The sequence below is a fragment of the Salmo salar genome, unplaced genomic scaffold (genome assembly GCF_965601325.2).
Source record: "Salmo salar unplaced genomic scaffold, fSalSal1 ptg000231l, whole genome shotgun sequence".
Classification (NCBI taxonomy): domain Eukaryota; kingdom Metazoa; phylum Chordata; class Actinopteri; order Salmoniformes; family Salmonidae; genus Salmo; species Salmo salar.
This window is the reverse complement of record NW_027675336.1, coordinates 1-26,565: the sequence shown is the minus strand read 5'-3', so window position 1 is coordinate 26,565 and position 26,565 is coordinate 1. Positions and strand designations below refer to the sequence as shown.

The 26,565-nt window shown below is 42.8% G+C and overlaps 1 protein-coding gene across 2 annotated transcripts in view; it reads left to right on the top strand.

Moving 5' to 3' along the window:
- Positions 1 to 26,341, top strand: part of ercc5 (excision repair cross-complementation group 5) — a 47,510-nt gene extending 21,169 nt beyond the window's left edge. For both annotated transcript variants that reach the window (XM_045711302.2, XM_082971279.1), the window contains 5 exons: positions 20,500 to 20,713; positions 22,136 to 22,280; positions 22,864 to 23,067; positions 23,387 to 23,471; positions 25,400 to 26,341. In XM_045711302.2, coding sequence (XP_045567258.2) covers positions 20,500 to 20,713; positions 22,136 to 22,280; positions 22,864 to 23,067; positions 23,387 to 23,471; positions 25,400 to 25,831 — 1,080 coding nt within the window. In that variant the 3' untranslated portion in view covers positions 25,832 to 26,341. The remainder of the gene's footprint in view (positions 1 to 20,499; positions 20,714 to 22,135; positions 22,281 to 22,863; positions 23,068 to 23,386; positions 23,472 to 25,399) is intronic.
- Positions 26,342 to 26,565: the final 224 nt, after the last annotated feature.

The window sequence follows — 26,565 nt, the reverse complement described above, 5'->3', positions numbered from 1 at the left end:
AAGCTATAGGACTGATAGTTTGGTTAGCTAAACAAGCATGGACTGCTAGTTTGGTTAGCTAAACAAGCTATAGGACTGCTAGTTTGGTTAGCTAAACAAGCTATAGGACTGCTTGTTTGGTTAGCTAAACAAGCTATAGGACTGATTCGTTTGGTTAGCTAAACAAGCTATAGGACTGATAGTTTGGTTAGCTAAACAAGCTATAGGACTGATTGTTTGGTTAGCTAAACAAGCTATAGGACTGATTGTTTGGTTAGCTGTACAAGCTGGGACTGCTAGTTTGGTTAGCTAAACAAGCTATAGGACTGCTAGTTTGGTTAGCTAAACAAGCTATAGGACTGCTAGTTTGGTTAGCTAAACAAGCTATAGGACTGATAGTTTGGTTAGCTAAACAAGCTGGGACTGCTTGTTTGGTTAGCTGTACAAGCTATTGGACTGCTAGTTTGGTTAGCTAAACAAGCTATGGGACTGCTAGTTTGGTTAGCTAAACAAGCTGGGACTGCTAGTTTGGTTAGCTCGCTACAGGACGCTAGTTGGAGCTCGCTGGGACGCTTGTGGTTAGCTGTACAAGCTATAGGACTGCTAGTTTGGTTAGCTGTACAAGCTAGGACTGCTAGTTTGGTTAGCTAAACAAGCTATAGGACTGCTAGTTTGGTTCGCTGTACAAGGTATAGCACTGATAGTTTGGATAGCTAAACAAGCCGGGACTGCTAGTTTGGTTAGCTAAACAAGCTATAGGACTGCTAGTTTGGTTAGCTAAACAAGCTATAGGACTGCTAGTTTGGTTAGCTAAACAATCCGGGACTGCTTGTTTGGTTAGCTGTACAAGCTATTGGACTGCTAGTTTGGTTAGCTAAACAAGCTATAGGACTGCTAGTTTGGTTAGCTGTACAAGCTAGGACTGATAGTTTGGTTAGCTAAACAAGATATAGGACTGCTAGTTTGTTTAGCTAAACAAGCTGGGACTGATAGTTTCGTTAGCTAAACAAGCTAGGACTGATAGTTTGATTAGCTAAACAAGCTAGGACTGCTAGTTTGGTTAGCTAAACAAGCTAGGACTGATAGTTTGGTTAGCTAAACAAGCTATAGGACTGCTAGTTTGGTTAGCTAAACAAGCTATAGGACTGATAGTTTGGTTAGCTAAACAAGCTATAGGACTGATAGTTTGGTTAGCTAAACAAGCTATAGGACTGATAGTTTGGTTAGCTAAACAAGCTATAGGACTGATAGTTTGGTTAGCTAAACAAGCTGGGACTGCTAGTTTGGTTAGCTAAACAAGCTATAGGACTGATAGTTTGGTTAGCTAAACAAGCTGGGACTGCTAGTTTGGTTAGCTAAACAAGCTGGGACTGCTAGTTTGGTTAGCTAAACAAGCTAGGACTGATAGTTTGGTTAGCTAAACAATCCGGGACTGCTTGTTTGGTTAGCTAAACAAGCTATAGGACTGATCGTTTGGTTAGCTAAACAAGCTATAGGACTGATCGTTTGGTTAGCTAAACAAGCTATAGGACTGATAGTTTGGTTAGCTAAACAAGCTATAGGACTGATAGTTTGGTTAGCTAAACAAGCTGGGACTGATAGTTTGGTTAGCTAAACAAGCTATAGGACTGATCGTTTGGTTAGCTAAACAAGCTATAGGACTGATAGTTTGGTTAGCTAAACAAGCTATAGGACTGATAGTTTGGTTAGCTAAACAAGCTGGGACTGCTTGTTTGGTTAGCTGTACAAGCTATTGGACTGCTAGTTTGGTTAGCTAAACAAGCCGGGACTGCTAGTTTGGTTAGCTAAACAAGCCGGGACTGCTAGTTTGGTTAGCTAAACAAGCTATAGGACTGCTAGTTTGGTTAGCTAAACAAGCTATAGGACTGCTAGTTTGGTTAGCTAAACAATCCGGGACTGCTTGTTTGGTTAGCTGTACAAGCTATTGGACTGCTAGTTTGGTTAGCTGTACAAGCTAGGACTGATAGTTTGGTTAGCTAAACAAGATATAGGACTGCTAGTTTGGTTAGCTAAACAAGCTGGGACTGATAGTTTGGTTAGCTAAACAAGCTAGGACTGATAGTTTGATTAGCTAAACAAGCTAGGACTGCTAGTTTGGTTAGCTAAACAAGCTAGGACTGATAGTTTGGTTAGCTAAACAAGCTATAGGACTGCTAGTTTGGTTAGCTAAACAAGCTATAGGACTGCTAGTTTGGTTAGCTAAACAATCCGGGACTGCTTGTTTGGTTAGCTAAACAAGCTATAGGACTGATCGTTTGGTTAGCTAAACAAGCTATAGGACTGCTAGTTTGGTTAGCTAAACAATCCGGGACTGCTTGTTTGGTTAGCTAAACAAGCTATAGGACTGATCGTTTGGTTAGCTAAACAAGCTATAGGACTGATCGTTTGGTTAGCTAAACAAGCTATAGGACTGATAGTTTGGTTAGCTAAACAAGCTATAGGACTGATAGTTTGGTTAGCTAAACAAGCTATAGGACTGATAGTTTGGTTAGCTAAACAAGCCGGGACTGCTAGTTTGGTTAGCTAAACAAGCTGGGACTGCTAGTTTGGTTAGCTAAACAAGCTGGGACTGCTAGTTTGGTTAGCTAAACAAGCTAGTACTGCTAGTTTGGTTAGCTAAACAAGCTAGGACTGATAGTTTGGTTCGCTAATCAATCCGGGACTGCTTGTTTGGTTAGCTGTACAAGCTAATGGACTGCTAGTTTGGTTAGCTAAACAAGCTATAGGACTGCTAGTTTGGTTAGCTGTACAAGCTAGGACTGATAGTTTGGTTAGCTAAACAAGATATAGGACTGCTAGTTTGGTTAGCTAAACAAGCTATAGGACTGATAGTTTGGTTAGCTAAACAAGCTATAGGACTGATAGTTTGGTTAGCTAAACAAGCTGGGACTGCTTGTTTGGTTAGCTGTACAAGCTATTGGACTGCTAGTTTGGTTAGCTAAACAAGCCGGGACTGCTAGTTTGGTTAGCTAAACAAGCCGGGACTGCTAGTTTGGTTAGCTAAACAAGCTATAGGACTGCTAGTTTGGTTAGCTAAACAAGCTAGGACTGATAGTTTGGTTCGCTAAACAATCCGGGACTGCTTGTTTGGTTAGCTAAACAAGCTATAGGACTGATCGTTTGGTTAGCTAAACAAGCTATAGGACTGATTGTTTGGTTAGCTAAACAAGCTATAGGACTGATTGTTTGGTTAGCTAAACAAGCTATAGGACTGATAGTTTGGTTAGCTAAACAAGCTATAGGACTGATAGTTTGGTTAGCTAAACAAGCTATAGGACTGATAGTTTGGTTAGCTAAACAAGCTGGGACTGCTAGTTTGGTTAGCTGTACAAGCTAGGACTGATAGTTTGGTTAGCTAAACAAGATATAGGACTGCTAGTTTGTTTAGCTAAACAAGCTGGGACTGATAGTTTCGTTAGCTAAACAAGCTAGGACTGATAGTTTGATTAGCTAAACAAGCTAGGACTGCTAGTTTGGTTAGCTAAACAAGCTAGGACTGATAGTTTGGTTAGCTAAACAAGCTATAGGACTGCTAGTTTGGTTAGCTAAACAAGCTATAGGACTGCTAGTTTGGTTAGCTAAACAATCCGGGACTGCTTGTTTGGTTAGCTAAACAAGCTATAGGACTGATCGTTTGGTTAGCTAAACAAGCTATAGGACTGATAGTTTGGTTAGCTAAACAAGCTATAGGACTGATAGTTTGGTTAGCTAAACAAGCTATAGGACTGATAGTTTGGTTAGCTAAACAAGCTGGGACTGCTAGTTTGGTTAGCTAAACAAGCTATAGGACTGCTAGTTTGGTTAGCTAAACAAGCTATAGGACTGCTAGTTTGGTTAGCTAAACAAGCTATAGGACTGATAGTTTGGTTAGCTAAACAAGCTATAGGACTGATAGTTTGGTTAGCTAAACAAGCTAAAGGACTGATAGTTTGGTTAGCTAAACAAGCTATAGGACTGATAGTTTGGTTAGCTAAACAAGCTGGGACTGCTTGTTTGGTTAGCTGTACAAGCTATTGGACTGCTAGTTTGGTTAGCTGTACAAGCTATAGGACTGCTAGTTTGGTTAGCTGTACAAGCTAGGACTGCTAGTTTGGTTAGCTAAACAAGCTATAGGACTGCTAGTTTGGTTCGCTGTACAAGGTATAGGACTGATAGTTTGGATAGCTAAACAAGCCGGGACTGCTAGTTTGGTTAGCTAAACAAGCTATAGGACTGCTAGTTTGGTTAGCTAAACAAGCTATAGGACTGCTAGTTTGGTTAGCTAAACAATCCGGGACTGCTTGTTTGGTTAGCTGTACAAGCTATTGGACTGCTAGTTTGGTTAGCTAAACAAGCTATAGGACTGCTAGTTTGGTTAGCTGTACAAGCTAGGACTGATAGTTTGGTTAGCTAAACAAGATATAGGACTGCTAGTTTGTTTAGCTAAACAAGCTGGGACTGATAGTTTCGTTAGCTAAACAAGCTAGGACTGATAGTTTGGTTAGCTAAACAAGCTATAGGACTGCTAGTTTGGTTAGCTAAACAAGCTATAGGACTGATAGTTTGGTTAGCTAAACAAGCTATAGGACTGATAGTTTGGTTAGCTAAACAAGCTATAGGACTGATAGTTTGGTTAGCTAAACAAGCTGGGACTGCTAGTTTGGTTAGCTAAACAAGCTATAGGACTGATAGTTTGGTTAGCTAAACAAGCTGGGACTGCTAGTTTGGTTAGCTAAACAAGCTGGGACTGCTAGTTTGGTTAGCTAAACAAGCTGGGACTGCTAGTTTGGTTAGCTAAACAAGCTAGGACTGATAGTTTGGTTCGCTAAACAATCCGGGACTGCTTGTTTGGTTAGCTAAACAAGCTATAGGACTGATCGTTTGGTTAGCTAAACAAGCTATAGGACTGATCGTTTGGTTAGCTAAACAAGCTATAGGACTGATAGTTTGGTTAGCTAAACAAGCTATAGGACTGATAGTTTGGTTAGCTAAACAAGCTGGGACTGATAGTTTGGTTAGCTAAACAAGCTATAGGACTGATCGTTTGGTTAGCTAAACAAGCTATAGGACTGATAGTTTGGTTAGCTAAACAAGCTATAGGACTGATAGTTTGGTTAGCTAAACAAGCTATAGGACTGATAGTTTGGTTAGCTAAACAAGCTGGGACTGCTTGTTTGGTTAGCTGTACAAGCTATTGGACTGCTAGTTTGGTTAGCTAAACAAGCCGGGACTGCTAGTTTGGTTAGCTAAACAAGTCGGGACTGCTAGTTTGGTTAGCTAAACAAGCTATAGGACTGCTAGTTTGGTTAGCTAAACAAGCTATAGGACTGCTAGTTTGGTTAGCTAAACAATCCGGGACTGCTTGTTTGGTTAGCTGTACAAGCTATTGGACTGCTAGTTTGGTTAGCTAAACAAGCTATAGGACTGCTAGTTTGGTTAGCTGTACAAGCTAGGACTGATAGTTTGGTTAGCTAAACAAGATATAGGACTGCTAGTTTGGTTAGCTAAACAAGCTGGGACTGATAGTTTGGTTAGCTAAACAAGCTAGGACTGATAGTTTGATTAGCTAAACAAGCTAGGACTGCTAGTTTGGTTAGCTAAACAAGCTAGGACTGATAGTTTGGTTAGCTAAACAAGCTATAGGACTGCTAGTTTGGTTAGCTAAACAAGCTATAGGACTGCTAGTTTGGTTAGCTAAACAATCCGGGACTGCTTGTTTGGTTAGCTAAACAAGCTATAGGACTGATCGTTTGGTTAGCTAAACAAGCTATAGGACTGATAGTTTGGTTAGCTAAACAAGCTATAGGACTGATAGTTTGGTTAGCTAAACAAGCTATAGGACTGATAGTTTGGTTAGCTAAACAAGCTGGGACTGCTAGTTTGGTTAGCTAAACAAGCTGGGACTGCTAGTTTGGTTAGCTAAACAAGCTGGGACTGCTAGTTTGGTTAGCTAAACAAGCTAGTACTGCTAGTTTGGTTAGCTAAACAAGCTAGGACTGATAGTTTGGTTCGCTAAACAATCCGGGACTGCTTGTTTGGTTAGCTGTACAAGCTATTGGACTGCTAGTTTGGTTAGCTAAACAAGCCGGGACTGCTAGTTTGGTTAGCTAAACAAGCCGGGACTGCTAGTTTGGTTAGCTAAACAAGCTATAGGACTGCTAGTTTGGTTAGCTAAACAAGCTATAGGACTGCTAGTTTGGTTAGCTAAACAATCCGGGACTGCTTGTTTGGTTAGCTGTACAAGCTATTGGACTGCTAGTTTGGTTAGCTAAACAAGCTATAGGACTGCTAGTTTGGTTAGCTGTACAAGCTAGGACTGATAGTTTGGTTAGCTAAACAAGATATAGGACTGCTAGTTTGGTTAGCTAAACAAGCTGGGACTGATAGTTTGGTTAGCTAAACAAGCTAGGACTGATAGTTTGATTAGCTAAACAAGCTAGGACTGCTAGTTTGGTTAGCTAAACAAGCTAGGACTGATAGTTTGGTTAGCTAAACAAGCTATAGGACTGCTAGTTTGGTTAGCTAAACAAGCTATAGGACTGCTAGTTTGGTTAGCTAAACAATCCGGGACTGCTTGTTTGGTTAGCTAAACAAGCTATAGGACTGATCGTTTGGTTAGCTAAACAAGCTATAGGACTGATAGTTTGGTTAGCTAAACAAGCTATAGGACTGATAGTTTGGTTAGCTAAACAAGCTATAGGACTGATAGTTTGGTTAGCTAAACAAGCTGGGACTGCTAGTTTGGTTAGCTAAACAAGCTGGGACTGCTAGTTTGGTTAGCTAAACAAGCTGGGACTGCTAGTTTGGTTAGCTAAACAAGCTAGTACTGCTAGTTTGGTTAGCTAAACAAGCTAGGACTGATAGTTTGGTTCGCTAAACAATCCGGGACTGCTTGTTTGGTTAGCTGTACAAGCTATTGGACTGCTAGTTTGGTTAGCTAAACAAGCTATAGGACTGCTAGTTTGGTTAGCTGTACAAGCTAGGACTGATAGTTTGGTTAGCTAAACAAGATATAGGACTGCTAGTTTGGTTAGCTAAACAAGCTGGGACTGATAGTTTGGTTAGCTAAACAAGCTAGGACTGCTAGTTTGGTTAGCTAAACAAGCTAGGACTGATAGTTTGGTTAGCTAAACAAGCTATAGGACTGCTAGTTTGGTTAGCTAAACAAGCTATAGGACTGCTAGTTTGGTTAGCTAAACAATCCGGGACTGCTTGTTTGGTTAGCTAAACAAGCTATAGGACTGATCGTTTGGTTAGCTAAACAAGCTATAGGACTGATAGTTTGGTTAGCTAAACAAGCTATAGGACTGATAGTTTGGTTAGCTAAACAAGCTATAGGACTGATAGTTTGGTTAGCTAAACAAGCTGGGACTGCTAGTTTGGTTAGCTAAACAAGCTGGGACTGCTAGTTTGGTTAGCTAAACAAGCTGGGACTGCTAGTTTGGTTAGCTAAACAAGCTAGTACTGCTAGTTTGGTTAGCTAAACAAGCTAGGACTGATAGTTTGGTTCGCTAAACAATCCGGGACTGCTTGTTTGGTTAGCTAAACAAGCTATAGGACTGATCGTTTGGTTAGCTAAACAAGCTATAGGACTGATCGTTTGGTTAGCTAAACAAGCTATAGGACTGATAGTTTGGTTAGCTAAACAACCTATAGGACTGATAGTTTGGTTAGCTAAACAAGCTATAGGACTGATATTTTGGTTAGCTAAACAAGCTGGGACTGCTAGTTTGGTTAGCTAAACAAGCTATAGGACTGCTAGTTTGGTTAGCTAAACAAGCTATAGGACTGCTAGTTTGGTTAGCTAAACAAGCTATAGGACTGATAGTTTGGTTAGCTAAACAAGCTATAGGACTGATAGTTTGGTTAGCTAAACAAGCTATAGGACTGATAGTTTGGTTAGCTAAACAAGCTATAGGACTGATAGTTTGGTTAGCTAAACAAGCTATAGGACTGATAGTTTGGTTAGCTAAACAAGCTATAGGACTGATCGTTTGGTTAGCTAAACAAGCTATAGGACTGATAGTTTGGTTAGCTAAACAAGCTATAGGACTGATCGTTTGGTTAGCTAAACAAGCTATAGGACTGATCGTTTGGTTAGCTAAACAAGCTATAGGACTGATCGGTTGGTTAGCTAAACAAGCTATAGGACTGATAGTTTGGTTAGCTAAACAACCTATAGGACTGATAGTTTGGTTAGCTAAACAAGCTATAGGACTGATATTTTGGTTAGCTAAACAAGCTGGGACTGCTAGTTTGGTTAGCTAAACAAGCTATAGGACTGCTAGTTTGGTTAGCTAAACAAGCTATAGGACTGCTAGTTTGGTTAGCTAAACAAGCTATAGGACTGATAGTTTGGTTAGCTAAACAAGCTATAGGACTGATAGTTTGGTTAGCTAAACAAGCTATAGGACTGATAGTTTGGTTAGCTAAACAAGCTATAGGACTGATAGTTTGGTTAGCTAAACAAGCTGGGACTGCTTGTTTGGTTAGCTGTACAAGCTATTGGACTGCTAGTTTGGTTAGCTAAACAAGCTATAGGACTGCTAGTTTGGTTAGCTGTACAAGCTAGGACTGCTAGTTTGGTTAGCTAAACAAGCTATAGGACTGATAGTTTGGTTCGCTGTACAAGGGATAGGACTGATAGTTTGGATAGCTAAACAAGCCGGGACTGCTAGTTTGGTTAGCTAAACAAGCCGGGACTGCTAGTTTGGTTAGCTAAACAAGCTATAGGACTGCTAGTTTGGTTAGCTAAACAATCCGGGACTGCTTGTTTGGTTAGCTGTACAAGCTATTGGACTGCTAGTTTGGTTAGCTAAACAAGCTATAGGACTGCTAGTTTGGTTAGCTGTACAAGCTAGGACTGATAGTTTGGTTAGCTAAACAAGATATAGGACTGCTAGTTTGGTTAGCTAAACAAGCTGGGACTGATAGTTTGGTTAGCTAAACAAGCTAGGACTGATAGTTTGATTAGCTAAACAAGCTAGGACTGCTAGTTTGATTAGCTAAACAAGCTAGGACTGATAGTTTGGTTAGCTAAACAAGCTATAGGACTGCTAGTTTGGTTAGCTAAACAAGCTATAGGACTGCTAGTTTGGTTAGCTAAACAATCCGGGACTGCTTGTTTGGTTAGCTAAACAAGCTATAGGACTGATCGTTTGGTTAGCTAAACAAGCTATAGGACTGATAGTTTGGTTAGCTAAACAAGCTATAGGACTGATAGTTTGGTTAGCTAAACAAGCTATAGGACTGATAGTTTGATTAGCTAAACAAGCTAGGACTGATAGTTTGGTTAGCTAAACAAGCTATAGGACTGATAGTTTGGTTAGCTAAACAAGCCGGGACTGCTAGTTTGGTTAGCTAAACAAGCCGGGACTGCTAGTTTGGTTAGCTAAACAAGCTATAGGACTGCTAGTTTGGTTAGCTAAACAAGCTATAGGACTGCTAGTTTGGTTAGCTAAACAATCCGGGACTGCTTGTTTGGTTAGCTGTACAAGCTATTGGACTGCTAGTTTGGTTAGCTAAACAAGCTATAGGACTGCTAGTTTGGTTAGCTGTACAAGCTAGGACTGATAGTTTGGTTAGCTAAACAAGATATAGGACTGCTAGTTTGGTTAGCTAAACAAGCTGGGACTGATAGTTTGGTTAGCTAAACAAGCTAGGACTGATAGTTTGATTAGCTAAACAATCCGGGACTGCTTGTTTGGTTAGCTAAACAAGCTATAGGACTGATCGTTTGGTTAGCTAAACAAGCTATAGGACTGATAGTTTGGTTAGCTAAACAAGCTATAGGACTGATAGTTTGGTTAGCTAAACAAGCTGGGACTGCTAGTTTGGTTAGCTAAACAAGCTGGGACTGCTAGTTTGGTTAGCTAAACAAGCTGGGACTGCTAGTTTGGTTAGCTAAACAAGCTAGTACTGCTAGTTTGGTTAGCTAAACAAGCTAGGACTGATAGTTTGGTTCGCTAAACAATCCGGGACTGCTTGTTTGGTTAGCTAAACAAGCTATAGGACTGATCGTTTGGTTAGCTAAACAAGCTATAGGACTGATCGGTTGGTTAGCTAAACAAGCTATAGGACTGATATTTTGGTTAGCTAAACAAGCTGGGACTGCTAGTTTGGTTAGCTAAACAAGCTATAGGACTGCTAGTTTGGTTAGCTAAACAAGCTATAGGACTGCTAGTTTGGTTAGCTAAACAAGCTATAGGACTGATAGTTTGGTTAGCTAAACAAGCTATAGGACTGATAGTTTGGTTAGCTAAACAAGCTATAGGACTGATCGTTTGGTTAGCTAAACAAGCTATAGGACTGATAGTTTGGTTAGCTAAACAAGCTATAGGACTGATAGTTTGGTTAGCTAAACAAGCTATAGGACTGATAGTTTGGTTAGCTAAACAAGCTGGGACTGCTTGTTTGGTTAGCTGTACAAGCTATTGGACTGCTAGTTTGGTTAGCTAAACAAGCCGGGACTGCTAGTTTGGTTAGCTAAACAAGCCGGGACTGCTAGTTTGGTTAGCTAAACAAGCTATAGGACTGCTAGTTTGGTTAGCTAAACAAGCTATAGGACTGCTAGTTTGGTTAGCTGTACAAGCTAGGACTGATAGTTTGGTTAGCTAAACAAGATATAGGACTGCTAGTTTGGTTAGCTAAACAAGCTGGGACTGATAGTTTGGTTAGCTAAACAAGCTAGGACTGATAGTTTGATTAGCTAAACAATCCGGGACTGCTTGTTTGGTTAGCTAAACAAGCTATAGGACTGATCGTTTGGTTAGCTAAACAAGCTATAGGACTGATAGTTTGGTTAGCTAAACAAGCTATAGGACTGATAGTTTGGTTAGCTAAACAAGCTATAGGACTGATAGTTTGGTTAGCTAAACAAGCTGGGACTGCTAGTTTGGTTAGCTAAACAAGCTGGGACTGCTAGTTTGGTTAGCTAAACAAGCTGGGACTGCTAGTTTGGTTAGCTAAACAAGCTGGGATGGTAGTTTGGTTAGCTAAACAAGCTAGTACTGCTAGTTTGGTTAGCTAAACAAGCTAGGACTGATAGTTTGGTTCGCTAAACAATCCGGGACTGCTTGTTTGGTTAGCTGTACAAGCTATTGGACTGCTAGTTTGGTTAGCTGTACAAGCTAGGACTGATAGTTTGGTTAGCTAAACAAGATATAGGACTGCTAGTTTGGTTAGCTAAACAAGCTGGGACTGATAGTTTGGTTAGCTAAACAAGCTAGGACTGATAGTTTGATTAGCTAAACAAGCTAGGACTGCTAGTTTGGTTAGCTAAACAAGCTAGGACTGCTAGTTTGGTTAGCTAAACAAGCTAGGACTGATAGTTTGGTTAGCTAAACAAGCTATAGGACTGCTAGTTTGGTTAGCTAAACAAGCTATAGGACTGCTAGTTTGGTTAGCTAAACAATCCGGGACTGCTTGTTTGGTTAGCTAAACAAGCTATAGGACTGATCGTTTGGTTAGCTAAACAAGCTATAGGACTGATAGTTTGGTTAGCTAAACAAGCTATAGGACTGATAGTTTGGTTAGCTAAACAAGCTATAGGACTGATAGTTTGGTTAGCTAAACAAGCTGGGACTGCTAGTTTGGTTAGCTAAACAAGCTGGGACTGCTAGTTTGGTTAGCTAAACAAGCTGGGACTGCTAGTTTGGTTAGCTAAACAAGCTAGTACTGCTAGTTTGGTTAGCTAAACAAGCTAGGACTGATAGTTTGGTTCGCTAAACAATCCGGGACTGCTTGTTTGGTTAGCTAAACAAGCTATAGGACTGATCGTTTGGTTAGCTAAACAAGCTATAGGACTGATCGGTTGGTTAGCTAAACAAGCTATAGGACTGATAGTTTGGTTAGCTAAACAACCTATAGGACTGATAGTTTGGTTAGCTAAACAAGCTATAGGACTGATATTTTGGTTAGCTAAACAAGCTGGGACTGCTAGTTTGGTTAGCTAAACAAGCTATAGGACTGCTAGTTTGGTTAGCTAAACAAGCTATAGGACTGCTAGTTTGGTTAGCTAAACAAGCTATAGGACTGATAGTTTGGTTAGCTAAACAAGCTATAGGACTGATAGTTTGGTTAGCTAAACAAGCTATAGGACTGATAGTTTGGTTAGCTAAACAAGCTATAGGACTGATAGTTTGGTTAGCTAAACAAGCTGGGACTGCTTGTTTGGTTAGCTGTACAAGCTATTGGACTGCTAGTTTGGTTAGCTAAACAAGCTATAGGACTGCTAGTTTGGTTAGCTGTACAAGCTAGGACTGCTAGTTTGGTTAGCTAAACAAGCTATAGGACTGATAGTTTGGTTCGCTGTACAAGGGATAGGACTGATAGTTTGGATAGCTAAACAAGCCGGGACTGCTAGTTTGGTTAGCTAAACAAGCCGGGACTGCTAGTTTGGTTAGCTAAACAAGCTATAGGACTGCTAGTTTGGTTAGCTAAACAAGCTATAGGACTGCTAGTTTGGTTAGCTAAACAATCCGGGACTGCTTGTTTGGTTAGCTGTACAAGCTATTGGACTGCTAGTTTGGTTAGCTAAACAAGCTATAGGACTGCTAGTTTGGTTAGCTGTACAAGCTAGGACTGATAGTTTGGTTAGCTAAACAAGATATAGGACTGCTAGTTTGGTTAGCTAAACAAGCTGGGACTGATAGTTTGGTTAGCTAAACAAGCTAGGACTGATAGTTTGATTAGCTAAACAAGCTAGGACTGCTAGTTTGATTAGCTAAACAAGCTAGGACTGATAGTTTGGTTAGCTAAACAAGCTATAGGACTGCTAGTTTGGTTAGCTAAACAAGCTATAGGACTGCTAGTTTGGTTAGCTAAACAATCCGGGACTGCTTGTTTGGTTAGCTAAACAAGCTATAGGACTGATCGTTTGGTTAGCTAAACAAGCTATAGGACTGATAGTTTGGTTAGCTAAACAAGCTATAGGACTGCTAGTTTGGTTAGCTAAACAAGCTATAGGACTGCTAGTTTGGTTAGCTAAACAATCCGGGACTGCTTGTTTGGTTAGCTAAACAAGCTATAGGACTGATCGTTTGGTTAGCTATACAAGCTATAGGACTGATAGTTTGGTTAGCTAAACAAGCTATAGGACTGATAGTTTGGTTAGCTAAACAAGCTATAGGACTGATAGTTTGGTTAGCTAAACAAGCTATAGGACTGATAGTTTGGTTAGCTAAACAAGCCGGGACTGCTAGTTTGGTTAGCTAAACAAGCCGGGACTGCTAGTTTGGTTAGCTAAACAAGCTATAGGACTGCTAGTTTGGTTAGCTAAACAAGCTATAGGACTGCTAGTTTGGTTAGCTAAACAATCCGGGACTGCTTGTTTGGTTAGCTGTACAAGCTATTGGACTGCTAGTTTGGTTAGCTAAACAAGCTATAGGACTGCTAGTTTGGTTAGCTGTACAAGCTAGGACTGATAGTTTGGTTAGCTAAACAAGATATAGGACTGCTAGTTTGGTTAGCTAAACAAGCTGGGACTGATAGTTTGGTTAGCTAAACAAGCTAGGACTGATAGTTTGATTAGCTAAACAATCCGGGACTGCTTGTTTGGTTAGCTAAACAAGCTATAGGACTGATCGTTTGGTTAGCTAAACAAGCTATAGGACTGATAGTTTGGTTAGCTAAACAAGCTATAGGACTGATAGTTTGGTTAGCTAAACAAGCTATAGGACTGATAGTTTGGTTAGCTAAACAAGCTGGGACTGCTAGTTTGGTTAGCTAAACAAGCTGGGACTGCTAGTTTGGTTAGCTAAACAAGCTGGGACTGCTAGTTTGGTTAGCTAAACAAGCTAGTACTGCTAGTTTGGTTAGCTAAACAAGCTAGGACTGATAGTTTGGTTCGCTAAACAATCCGGGACTGCTTGTTTGGTTAGCTGTACAAGCTATTGGACTGCTAGTTTGGTTAGCTAAACAAGCTATAGGACTGCTAGTTTGGTTAGCTGTACAAGCTAGGACTGATAGTTTGGTTAGCTAAACAAGATATAGGACTGCTAGTTTGGTTAGCTAAACAAGCTGGGACTGATAGTTTGGTTAGCTAAACAAGCTAGGACTGATAGTTTGATTAGCTAAACAAGCTAGGACTGCTAGTTTGGTTAGCTAAACAAGCTAGGACTGATAGTTTGGTTAGCTAAACAAGCTATAGGACTGCTAGTTTGGTTAGCTAAACAAGCTATAGGACTGCTAGTTTGGTTAGCTAAACAATCCGGGACTGCTTGTTTGGTTAGCTAAACAAGCTATAGGACTGATCGTTTGGTTAGCTAAACAAGCTATAGGACTGATAGTTTGGTTAGCTAAACAAGCTATAGGACTGATAGTTTGGTTAGCTAAACAAGCTATAGGACTGATAGTTTGGTTAGCTAAACAAGCTGGGACTGCTAGTTTGGTTAGCTAAACAAGCTGGGACTGCTAGTTTGGTTAGCTAAACAAGCTGGGACTGCTAGTTTGGTTAGCTAAACAAGCTAGTACTGCTAGTTTGGTTAGCTAAACAAGCTAGGACTGATAGTTTGGTTCGCTAAACAATCCGGGACTGCTTGTTTGGTTAGCTAAACAAGCTATAGGACTGATCGTTTGGTTAGCTAAACAAGCTATAGGACTGATCGGTTGGTTAGCTAAACAAGCTATAGGACTGATAGTTTGGTTAGCTAAACAACCTATAGGACTGATAGTTTGGTTAGCTAAACAAGCTATAGGACTGATATTTTGGTTAGCTAAACAAGCTGGGACTGCTAGTTTGGTTAGCTAAACAAGCTATAGGACTGCTAGTTTGGTTAGCTAAACAAGCTATAGGACTGCTAGTTTGGTTAGCTAAACAAGCTATAGGACTGATAGTTTGGTTAGCTAAACAAGCTATAGGACTGATAGTTTGGTTAGCTAAACAAGCTATAGGACTGATAGTTTGGTTAGCTAAACAAGCTATAGGACTGATAGTTTGGTTAGCTAAACAAGCTGGGACTGCTTGTTTGGTTAGCTGTACAAGCTATTGGACTGCTAGTTTGGTTAGCTAAACAAGCTATAGGACTGCTAGTTTGGTTAGCTGTACAAGCTAGGACTGCTAGTTTGGTTAGCTAAACAAGCTATAGGACTGATAGTTTGGTTCGCTGTACAAGGGATAGGACTGATAGTTTGGATAGCTAAACAAGCCGGGACTGCTAGTTTGGTTAGCTAAACAAGCCGGGACTGCTAGTTTGGTTAGCTAAACAAGCTATAGGACTGCTAGTTTGGTTAGCTAAACAAGCTATAGGACTGCTAGTTTGGTTAGCTAAACAATCCGGGACTGCTTGTTTGGTTAGCTGTACAAGCTATTGGACTGCTAGTTTGGTTAGCTAAACAAGCTATAGGACTGCTAGTTTGGTTAGCTGTACAAGCTAGGACTGATAGTTTGGTTAGCTAAACAAGATATAGGACTGCTAGTTTGGTTAGCTAAACAAGCTGGGACTGATAGTTTGGTTAGCTAAACAAGCTAGTACTGATAGTTTGATTAGCTAAACAAGCTAGGACTGCTAGTTTGATTAGCTAAACAAGCTAGGACTGATAGTTTGGTTAGCTAAACAAGCTATAGGACTGCTAGTTTGGTTAGCTAAACAAGCTATAGGACTGCTAGTTTGGTTAGCTAAACAATCCGGGACTGCTTGTTTGGTTAGCTAAACAAGCTATAGGACTGATCGTTTGGTTAGCTAAACAAGCTATAGGACTGATAGTTTGGTTAGCTAAACAAGCTATAGGACTGATAGTTTGATTAGCTAAACAAGCTAGGACTGATAGTTTGGTTAGCTAAACAAGCTATAGGACTGCTAGTTTGGTTAGCTAAACAATCCGGGACTGCTTGTTTGGTTAGCTAAACAAGCTATAGGACTGATCGTTTGGTTAGCTAAACAAGCTATAGGACTGATAGTTTGGTTAGCTAAACAAGCTATAGGACTGATAGTTTGGTTAGCTAAACAAGCTATAGGACTGATAGTTTGGTTAGCTAAACAAGCCGGGACTGCTAGTTTGGTTAGCTAAACAAGCCGGGACTGCTAGTTTGGTTAGCTAAACAAGCTATAGGACTGCTAGTTTGGTTAGCTAAACAAGCTATAGGACTGCTAGTTTGGTTAGCTAAACAATCCGGGACTGCTTGTTTGGTTAGCTGTACAAACTATTGGACTGCTAGTTTGGTTAGCTTAACAAGCTATAGGACTGCTAGTTTGGTTAGCTGTACAAGCTAGGACTGATAGTTTGGTTAGCTAAACAAGCTATAGGACTGCTAGTTTGGTTAGCTAAACAAGCTGGGACTGCTAGTTTGGTTAGCTAAACAAGCTGGGACTGCTAGTTTGGTTAGCTAAACAAGCTAGGACTGCTAGTTTGGTTAGCTAAACAAGCTAGGACTGATAGTTTGGTTCGCTAAACAATCCGGGACTGCTTGTTTGGTTAGCTAAACAAGCTATAGGACTGATCGTTTGGTTAGCTAAACAAGCTATAGGACTGATCGTTTGGTTAGCTAAACAAGCTATAGGACTGATAGTTTGGTTAGCTAAACAAGCTATAGGACTGATAGTTTGGTTAGCTAAACAAGCTATAGGACTGATAGTTTGGTTAGCTAAACAAGCTGGGACTGCTAGTTTGGTTAGCTAAACAAGCTATAGGACTGCTAGTTTGGTTAGCTAAACAAGCTATAGGACTGCTAGTTTGGTTAGCTAAACAAGCTATAGGACTGATAGTTTGGTTAGCTAAACAAGCTATAGGACTGATAGTTTGATTAGCTAAACAAGCTAGGACTGATAGTTTGGTTAGCTAAACAAGCTATAGGACTGCTAGTTTGGTTAGCTAAACAAGCTATAGGACTGCTAGTTTGGGTAGCTAAACAATCCGGGACTGCTTGTTTGGTTAGCTAAACAAGCTATAGGACTGATAGTTTGGTTAGCTAAACAAGCTATAGGACTGATAGTTTGGTTAGCTAAACAAGCCGGGACTGCTAGTTTGGTTAGCTAAACAAGCCGGGACTGCTAGTTTGGTTAGCTAAACAAGCTATAGGACTGCTAGTTTGGTTAGCTAAACAAGCTATAGGACTGCTAGTTTGGTTAGCTAAACAATCCGGGACTGCTTGTTTGGTTAGCTGTACAAGCTATTGGACTGCTAGTTTGGTTAGCTTAACAAGCTATAGGACTGATAGTTTGGTTAGCTAAACAAGCTAGGACTGATAGTTTGGTTAGCTAAACAAGATATAGGACTGCTAGTTTGGTTAGCTAAACAAGCTGGGACTGATAGTTTGGTTAGCTAAACAAGCTAGGACTGACAGTTTGATTAGCTAAACAAGCTAGGACTGCTAGTTTGATTAGCTAAACAAGCTAGGACTGATAGTTTGGTTAGCTAAACAAGCTATAGGACTGCTAGTTTGGTTAGCTAAACAAGCTATAGGACTGCTAGTTTGGTTAGCTAAACAATCCGGGACTGCTTGTTTGGTTAGCTAAACAAGCTATAGGACTGATCGTTTGGTTAGCTAAACAAGCTATAGGACTGATAGTTTGGTTAGCTAAACAAGCTATAGGACTGATAGTTTGGTTAGCTAAACAAGCTATAGGACTGATAGTTTGGTTAGCTAAACAAGCTATAGGACTGATAGTTTGGTTAGCTAAACAAGCTATAGGACTGATAGTTTGGTTAGCTAAACAAGCTATAGGACTGATAGTTTGATTAGCTAAACAAGCTGGGACTGCTAGTTTGGTTAGCTAAACAAGCTGGGACTGCTAGTTTGGTTAGCTAAACAAGCTAGGACTGCTAGTTTGGTTAGCTAAACAAGCTATAGGACTGATAGTTTGGTTAGCTAAACAAGCTATAGGACTGCTAGTTTGGTTAGCTAAACAAGCCGGGACTGCTAGTTTGGTTAGCTAAACAAGATATAGGACTGCTAGTTTGGTTAGCTAAACAAGCCGGGACTGCTAGTTTGGTTAGCTAAACAAGCCGGGACTGCTAGTTTGGTTAGCTAAACAAGCCGGGACTGATAGTTTCGTTAGCTGAACAAGCTATAGGACTGCTAGTTTCGTTAGCTGAACAAGCTATAGGACTGCTAGTTTGGTTAGCTAAACAAGCTATAGGACTGCTAGTTTCGTTAGCTGAACAAGCTATAGGACTGTTAGTTTGGTTAGCTAAACAAGCTATAGGACTGCTAGTTTGGTTAGCTAAACAAGCTATAGGACTGATAGTTTGGTTAGCTGAACAAGCTAGGACTGATAGTTTGGTTAGCTGAACAAGCTAGGACTGATTGTTTGGTTAGCTGAACAAGCTAGGACTGATAGTTTGGTTAGATAAACAAGCTATAGGACTGATAGTTTGGTTAGCTAAACAAGCTATAGGACTGATAGTTTGGTTAGCTAAACAAGCTATAGGACTGATAGTTTGGTTAGCTAAACAAGCTATAGGACTGATAGTTTGGTTAGCTAAACAAGCTATAGGACTGATAGTTTGGTTAGCTAAACAAGCTATAGGACTGATAGTTTGATTACCTAAACAAGCTGGGACTGCTAGTTTGGTTAGCTAAACAAGCTGGGACTGCTAGTTTGGTTAGCTAAACAAGCTAGGACTGCTAGTTTGGTTAGCTAAACAAGCTAGGACTGATAGTTTGGTTCGCTAAACAATCCGGGACTGCTTGTTTGGTTAGCTAAACAAGCTATAGGACTGATCGTTTGGTTAGCTAAACAAGCTATAGGACTGATAGTTTGGTTAGCTAAACAAGCTATAGGACTGATAGTTTGGTTAGCTAAACAAGCTATAGGACTGATAGTTTGGTTAGCTAAACAAGCTATAGGGCTGCTAGTTTGGTTAGCTAAACAATCCGGGACTGCTTGTTTGGTTTGCTAAACAAGCTATAGGACTGATAGTTTGGTTAGCTAAACAAGCTATAGGACTGATAGTTTGGTTAGCTAAACAAGCTGGGACTGATAGTTTGGTTAGCTAAACAAGCTAGGACTGATAGTTTGATTAGCTAAACAAGCTAGGACTGCTAGTTTGGTTAGCTAAACAAGCTAGGACTGATAGTTTGGTTCGCTAAACAAGCTAGGACTGATAGTTTGGTTAGCTAAACAAGCTATAGGACTGATAGTTTGGTTAGCTAAACAAGCTATAGGACTGCTAGTTTGGTTAGCTAAACAAGCTGGGACTGCTAGTTTGGTTAGCTGTACAAGCTATAGGACTGCTAGTTTGGTTAGCTAAACAAGCTGGGACTGATAGTTTGGTTAGCTAAACAAGCCGGGACTGCTAGTTTGGTTAGCTAAACAAGCCGGGACTGCTAGTTTGGTTAGCTAAACAAGCCGGGACTGCTAGTTTGGTTAGCTAAACAAGCTATAGGACTGCTAGTTTCGTTAGCTGAACAAGCTATAGGACTGCTAGTTTCGTTAGCTGAACAAGCTATAGGACTGCTAGTTTGGTTAGCTGAACAAGCTATAGGACTGCTAGTTTGGTTAGCTAAACAAGCTATAGGACTGCTAGTTTCTTTAGCTAAACAAGCTATAGGACTGCTTGTTTGGTTAGCTAAACAAGCTATAGGACTGATAGTTTGGTTAGCTAAACAAGCTATAGGACTGATAGTTTGGTTAGCTAAACAAGCTGGGACTGCTAGTTTGGTTAGCTAAACAAGCTATAGGACTGCTAGTTTGGTTAGCTAAACAAGCTATAGGACTGCTAGTTTGGTTAGCTAAACAAGCTATAGGACTGCTAGTTTGGTTAGCTAAACAAGCTATAGGACTGCTAGTTTGGTTAGCTAAACAAGCCGGGACTGCTAGTTTGGTTAGCTAAACAAGATATAGGACTGCTAGTTTGGTTAGCTAAACAAGCCGGGACTGCTAGTTTGGTTAGCTAAACAAGCCGGGACTGCTAGTTTGGTTAGCTAAACAAGCCGGGACTGCTAGTTTGAATAGCTAAACAAGCCGGGACTGATAGTTTCGTTAGCTGAACAAGCTATAGGACTGCTAGTTTCGTTAGCTGAACAAGCTATAGGACTGCTAGTTTGGTTAGCTAAACAAGCTATAGGACTGCTAGTTTCGTTAGCTGAACAAGCTATAGGACTGTTAGTTTGGTTAGCTAAACAAGCTATAGGACTGCTAGTTTGGTTAGCTAAACAAGCTATAGGACTGATAGTTTGGTTAGCTGAACAAGCTAGGACTGATAGTTTGGTTAGCTGAACAAGCTAGGACTGATTGTTTGGTTAGCTGAACAAGCTAGGACTGATAGTTTGGTTAGATAAACAAGCTTGTTTGTTTGGTTACCACGGAAACTACCATAGCTATCTAATTCAGTGAATGTTGAACACATTTTTACCTGCAAATGTGTTAAATTATGTCCATGTTATAAAAAGATAATCAACTCTGGGCTCTATGCGTTTTCTGGAAAATAATACAACTCCGTGGAAGGTCAGTTCCTCACTGCTAGCGCTCGGTGGAACACACCTTTTCCCGTCGGTTATTATTTTCCATTGAAAGCATAGCCCCTCGTCTTTGATGATCCCTTACCGGGTCTAATGTCCCGGTGTGTCTTGTCCGTCAGGAGCTGCTGAGGTTGTTTGGCGTACCCTTCCTGGTGGCTCCCGGTGAGGCCGAGGCCCAGTGTGCAGCGCTGGACCGGACCGACCAGACCCACGGAACAATCACCGACGACAGCGACGTATGGCTGTTCGGAGGACGACATGTCTACAAGAACTTCTTCAGCCAGAACAAATACGTAGAATACTACCAGTACGTAGATCTACAGAACCAACTGGGTACGTAGAACCCTACCAGTACCTAGACCTACAGAACCAACTGGGTACGTAGAACCCTACCAGTACATAGACCTACAGAACCAACTGGGTACGTAGAACTACAACCCCCCCCCCCACCCAAAACACTAGACACCAACCCCCCCACCCAAACCACTAGACACCAACCCCCCCACCCAAACCACTAGACACCAACCCCCCCACCCAAACCACTAGACACCAACCCCCCCCACCCACCCAAACCACTAGACACCAACCCCCCCCACCCACCCAAACCACTAGACACCAACCCGCCCCACCCAAACCACTAGACACCAACCCCCCCACCTACCCAAACCACTATTCACCAACCCCCCCACCCACCCAAACCACTAGACACCAACCCCCCCACCCACCCAAACCACTAGACACCAAACCCTCGTCCCCCCCACTATACTCCTCTCTCTAACCCTCGTCCCCCCCACTAGACTCCTCTCTCTAACCCTCGTACCTCCCCCCCACTAGACTCCTCTCTCTAACCCTCGTCCCTCCCCCCCACTAGACTCCTCTCTTTAACCCTCGCTCCCCCCACCCCACTAGACTCCTCTCTCTAACTCTCGTCCCTCCCCCCCACTAGACTCCTCTCTCTAACCCTCGTCCCTCCCCCCCACTAGACTCCTCTCTCTAACCCTCGTCCCTCCCCCCACTAGACTCCTCTCTCTAACCCTCATCCCTCCCCCCACTATACTCCTCTCTCTAACCCTCGTCCCCCCCCACTAGACTCCTCTCTCTAACCCTCGTCCCCCCCCACTAGACTCCTCTCTCTAACCCTCGTCCCCCCCACTAGACTCCTCTCTCTAACCCTCATCCGTCCCCCCCACTAGACTCCTCTCTCTAACCATCGTCCCCCCCACTAGACTCCTCTCTCTAACCCTCATCCCTCCCCACCCAAACCACTAGACTCCTCTCTCTAACCCTCGTCCCCCCCACTCTACTCCTCTCTCTAACCCACGTCCCTCCCCCCACTAGACTCCTCTCTCTAACCCTCGTCCCCCCACTAGACTCCTCTCTCTAACCCTCATCCCTCCCCCCCACTAGACTCCTCTCTCTAACCCTCGTCCCTCCCCCCCACTAGACTCCTCTCTCTAACCCTCATCCCTCCCCCCACTAGACTCCTCTCTCTAACCCTCATCCCTCCCCCCACTAGACTCCTCTCTCTAACCCTCATCCCTCCCCCCACTAGACTCCTCTCTCTAACCCTCGTCCCCCCCACTAGACTCCTCTCTCTAACCCTCGTCCCTCCCCACTAGACTCCTCTCTCTAACCCTCGTCCCCCCCCACTAGACTCCTCTCTCTAACCCTCGTCCCCCCCACTAGACTCCTCTCTCTAACCCTCGTCCCTCCCCCCCACTAGACTCCTCTCTCTAACCCTCGTCCCTCCCCCAGGTGTGGACCGTACCAAGCTGATTAACCTGGCCTACCTGCTCGGTAGTGACTATACGGAGGGAGTCCCGGGGGTGGGCTACGTGACCGGCATGGAGATACTCAACGAGTTCCCTGGACCTGGAACAGAACCAGTCAGGATGTTCAGGTAGATTGGTCTGTTCCCTGGACCTGGCACAGAACCAGTCAGCGTGTTCAGGTAGATTGGTCTGTTCCCCTGGACCTGGCACAGATCCAGTCAGGATGTTCAGGTAGATTGGTCTGTTCCCCTGGACCTGGCACAGAACCAGTCAGGATGTTCAGGTAGATTGGTCTGTTCCCTGGACCTGGCACAGAACCAGTCAGCATGTTCAGGTAGATTGGTCTGTTCCCTGGACCTGGCACAGAACCAGTCAGGATGTTCAGGTAGATTGGTCTGTTCCCTGGACCTGGCACAGAACCAGTCAGCATGTTCAGGTAGATTGGTCTGTTCCCCTGGACCTGGCACAGAACCAGTCAGGAACGTACGTGTGTGTGTGTGTGTCTGTGTGTGTGTGTGTGTGTGTGTGTGTGTGTGTGTGTGTGTGTGTGTATATTGTGTGGTGATAAATAATGAACTAGTAGTCCTGTGTGACTCAGTCGGCCAGTGTGGCTCTTTTTATCTATGCCGAGGTTGTGGGTTCAATTCCCTCAGAGATCACAGTGACGGCACAATGCTGTCTGTGTTTTTGTCTCCGTTTTGACCCTTCCAGTGAGTGGTGGTCCTCGGCCCAGCAGCAGCAGCAGCGTCTGAACTCTGACCCCCGTGACTCCAAGGTCAAGAGGAAGCTGAGAGGCCTTCAGCTGCGGACGGGTTTCCCCGACCCTGCAGTGGCAACTGCCTACCTGCAGCCCAGTGTCGACCTATCAGAAAGCTCCTTTAGCTGGGGACGCCCACATCTCGACCTCCTCAAGGAATATCCTCTAGGAGAGTGTGTGTGTGTGTCCCTGCTTCTGTGTGTGTCCCTGGTTCTGTGTGTGTGTGTGTGTGTCCCTGCTTCTGTATGTGTGTGTGTGTGTGTGTGTGTGTGTGTGTGTGTGTGTGTGTGTGTGTGTGTGTGTGTGTCCCTGCTTCTATGTGTGTGTGTGTCCCTGCTTCTGCGTGCGTGTGTGTGTGTGTGTGTCCCTGCTTCTGCGTGTGTGTGTGTCCCTGCTTCTGTGTGTGTGTGTGTCCCTGCGTGTGTGTGTGTGTGTGATCTTTGAGGCACTACCAGCTTTTCTTAACCCTAAGCCTACGTTCTGTGAGAGTCGTTTTGGTTGGAACAGCAGGAAGACAGAAGAGACTCTACATCCTGTTCTCAAACAGCTCAGCACACAGCAGGTACCAGTCTGGGTCAATGGTTGGTCGTAATTATTACAGATAAGTACAGATTGAGAATGACTTGGGGTATAACAGTGAATTTATTGTGAATGACTTGGATTTAACAGTGAATTTATTGAGAATGACTTGGATAGTGAATTTATTGAGAATGACTTGGATAGTGAATTTATTGTGAATGACTTGGGGTATAACAGTGAATTTATTGTGATTGACTTGGGGTATAACAGTGAATTTATTGTGATTGACTTGGGGTATAACAGTGAATTTATTGTGATTGACTTGGGGTATAACAGTGAATTTATTGTGAATGACTTGGATAGTGAATTTATTGTGAATGACTTGGATAGTGAATTTATTGTGAATGACTTGGGGTATAACAGTGAATTTATTGAGAATGACTTGGGTATAACAGTGAATTTATTGTGAATGACTTGGGGTATAACAGTGAATTTATTGACAATGACTTGGGTAGTGAATTTATTGTGAATGACTTGGGGTATAACAGTGAATTTATTGTGAATGACTTGGGGTATAACAGTGAATTTATTGTGAATGACTTGGGGTATAACAGTGCATTTATTGTGAATGACTTGGGGTATAACAGTGAATTTATTGAGAATGACTTGGGTATAACAGTGAATTTATTGTGAATGACTTGGGGTATAACAGTGAATTTATTGTGAATGACTTGGGGTATAACAGTGAATTTATTGTGAATGACTTGGGGTATAACAGTGAATTTATTGTGAATGACTTGGGGTATAACAGTGAATTTATTGTGAATGACTTGGGGTATAACTGTGAATGACTTGGGGTATAACAGTGAATTTTTTGTGAATGACTTGGATAGTGAATTTATTGAGAATGACTTGGGGTATAACAGTGAATTTATTGTGAATGACTTGGGGTATAACAGTGAATTTATTGAGAATGACTTGGGGTATAACAGTGAATTTATTGTGAATGACTTGGATAGTGAATTTATTGAGAATGACTTGGGGTTTAACAGTGAATTTATTTTGAATGACTTGGGGTATAACAGTGAATTTATTGTGAATGACTTGGGGTATAACAGTGAATTTATTGTGAATGACTTAGGGTATAACAGTGAATTTATTGTGAATGACTTGGGGTATAACAGTGAATTTATTGTGAATGACTTGGGGTATAACAGTGAATTTATTGTGATGACTTGGGGTATAACAGTGAATTTATTGAGAATGACTTGGGGTATAACAGTGAATTTATTGTGAATGACTTGGATAGTGAATTTATTGAGAATGACTTGGGTATAACAGTGAATTTTTTGTGAATGTGTCTCAATTTGCCTCTGATCTGTCCTGTATACCTCCATTCCTCTCCCTCCTCTTCCCTCTCCTCCCTCCCTCCCTCCCTCCCCTCTCTCCTACTTCCTCTTCCCTCTCCTCCCTCCCTCCCCTCTCTCCTACTTCCTCTTCCTTCTCCTCCCTTCCCTCCCCTCTCTCCTACTTTCCCCTCCCTCCCTCCCTCCCTCCCTCCCTCCCTCCTACTTCCCTCTCCTCCCTCCCTCTCTCCTACTTCCCTCTCCTCCCTCCCTCCCCTCTCTCCTACTTCCTCTTCCCTCTCCTCCCTCCCTCCCCTCTCTCCTACTTCCTCTTCCCTCTCCTCCCTCCCTCCCCTCTCTCCTACTTCCTCTTCCTTCTCCTCCCTTCCCTCCCCTCTCTCCTACTTTTCCCTCCCTCCGTCTCTCCTACTTCCCTCCCTCCCCTCTCTCCTACTTCCTCTTCCCTCCCCTCCTCCCTCCCCTCTCTCCTACTTCCTCTTCCCTCCCCTCCTCCCTCCCCTCGCTCCTACTTCCTCTTCTCTCTCCTCCCTCCCCTCTCTCCTACTTCCTCTTCCCTCTCCTCCCTTCCCTCCGTCCTCCTCTCCCCTCCTCCCTTCCCTTGTAGACCCAGCTGCGTATCGACTCGTTCTTCCGTCTGGAGCAGCAGGAGAGACAGGCCATCAAGAGCCAGCGTCTCCGCGGAGCTGTCACCTGTATAAAGAGGAAAGAGAGGGAGGACGGAGGGAGGGAAGAGAGGGAGGACGGAGGGAGAGAAGAGGAAGAAGAAGAAGGGACTGGCTCCCCGTCCAAGGCTAAGAGAGGGAAAGGGTCAGAGCCAAAGCAGAGGAAAGGAGAGGTAGAGGAGGGATCAGGGGGGTTTCTGGGGGCAGAGGTCAGTAAACCTGTTCAAGAGGATATGGGAAGAACCAGCCATGATGTGGGAGTGGCCAGCCAAGAAAGGAAGAAAGAAGTAGGAGTGGTTAGTCAGAATACGGGAGGCGCCAAACCTGGTTGTGGGAGGGGCCAGCCAGCAGAGGAAGGAAGTACCTCCTCCTAATAACGGCGTACCTAAACTCCTCCCCAGTAGGACGGAGCAGAGTGGCGGCGGCAATTCCGGGGACGACAGTGACGGGGACAGCGGGGTCGCCATGGTAACGGCCCAGTCCGTGTTCGGGGGCCAACCTAGGGAAGGGAGAGGGGGGAGGAGGGGGAAGAGAGGTGTGAGGGGGAGAGGCAGAGGCAGAGGGAGGAAGACACTGTGAGAGAACTTTTAAACTTTTAAAACTCTGGACCGTCTGGTGGTGATGATGTCATCAGGGGGGTATATTTGACCGATAAACAGGCGCTGAAACCCACTGGGAACCGTTTTCTGAATGATGTTTCTGAATGATGAGGGATAATGTATGAGACGTATTGGTGTAGAAGACGGTGCTGTGTAAAACCCATGACGTTGTTGATAATGAGGCGTCTCTGCCTGTCTGTCTGTTGGTGTATTTTCTATGTTTTGGGATGAAGATTTTGGAATAATGAAAATGTTTTTTTTTGTATTACAAAGGCAGTCTTGTTATATTTTGTTTACACGATGTGTCTCTGCTTGTTTACACGATGTGTCTCTGCTTGTTTTACATCGTTCTTTAACAGCTAGGATGCAGCAGGAAGGGATGCCTAAGAGAGACAGCATCGTTCTTTAACAGCTAGGATGCCGCAGGAAGGGATGCCTCAGTGAAACAGCATCATTCTTTAACAGCTAGAATGCAGGCAGGAAGTGATGCCTAAGAGAGACATCATCGA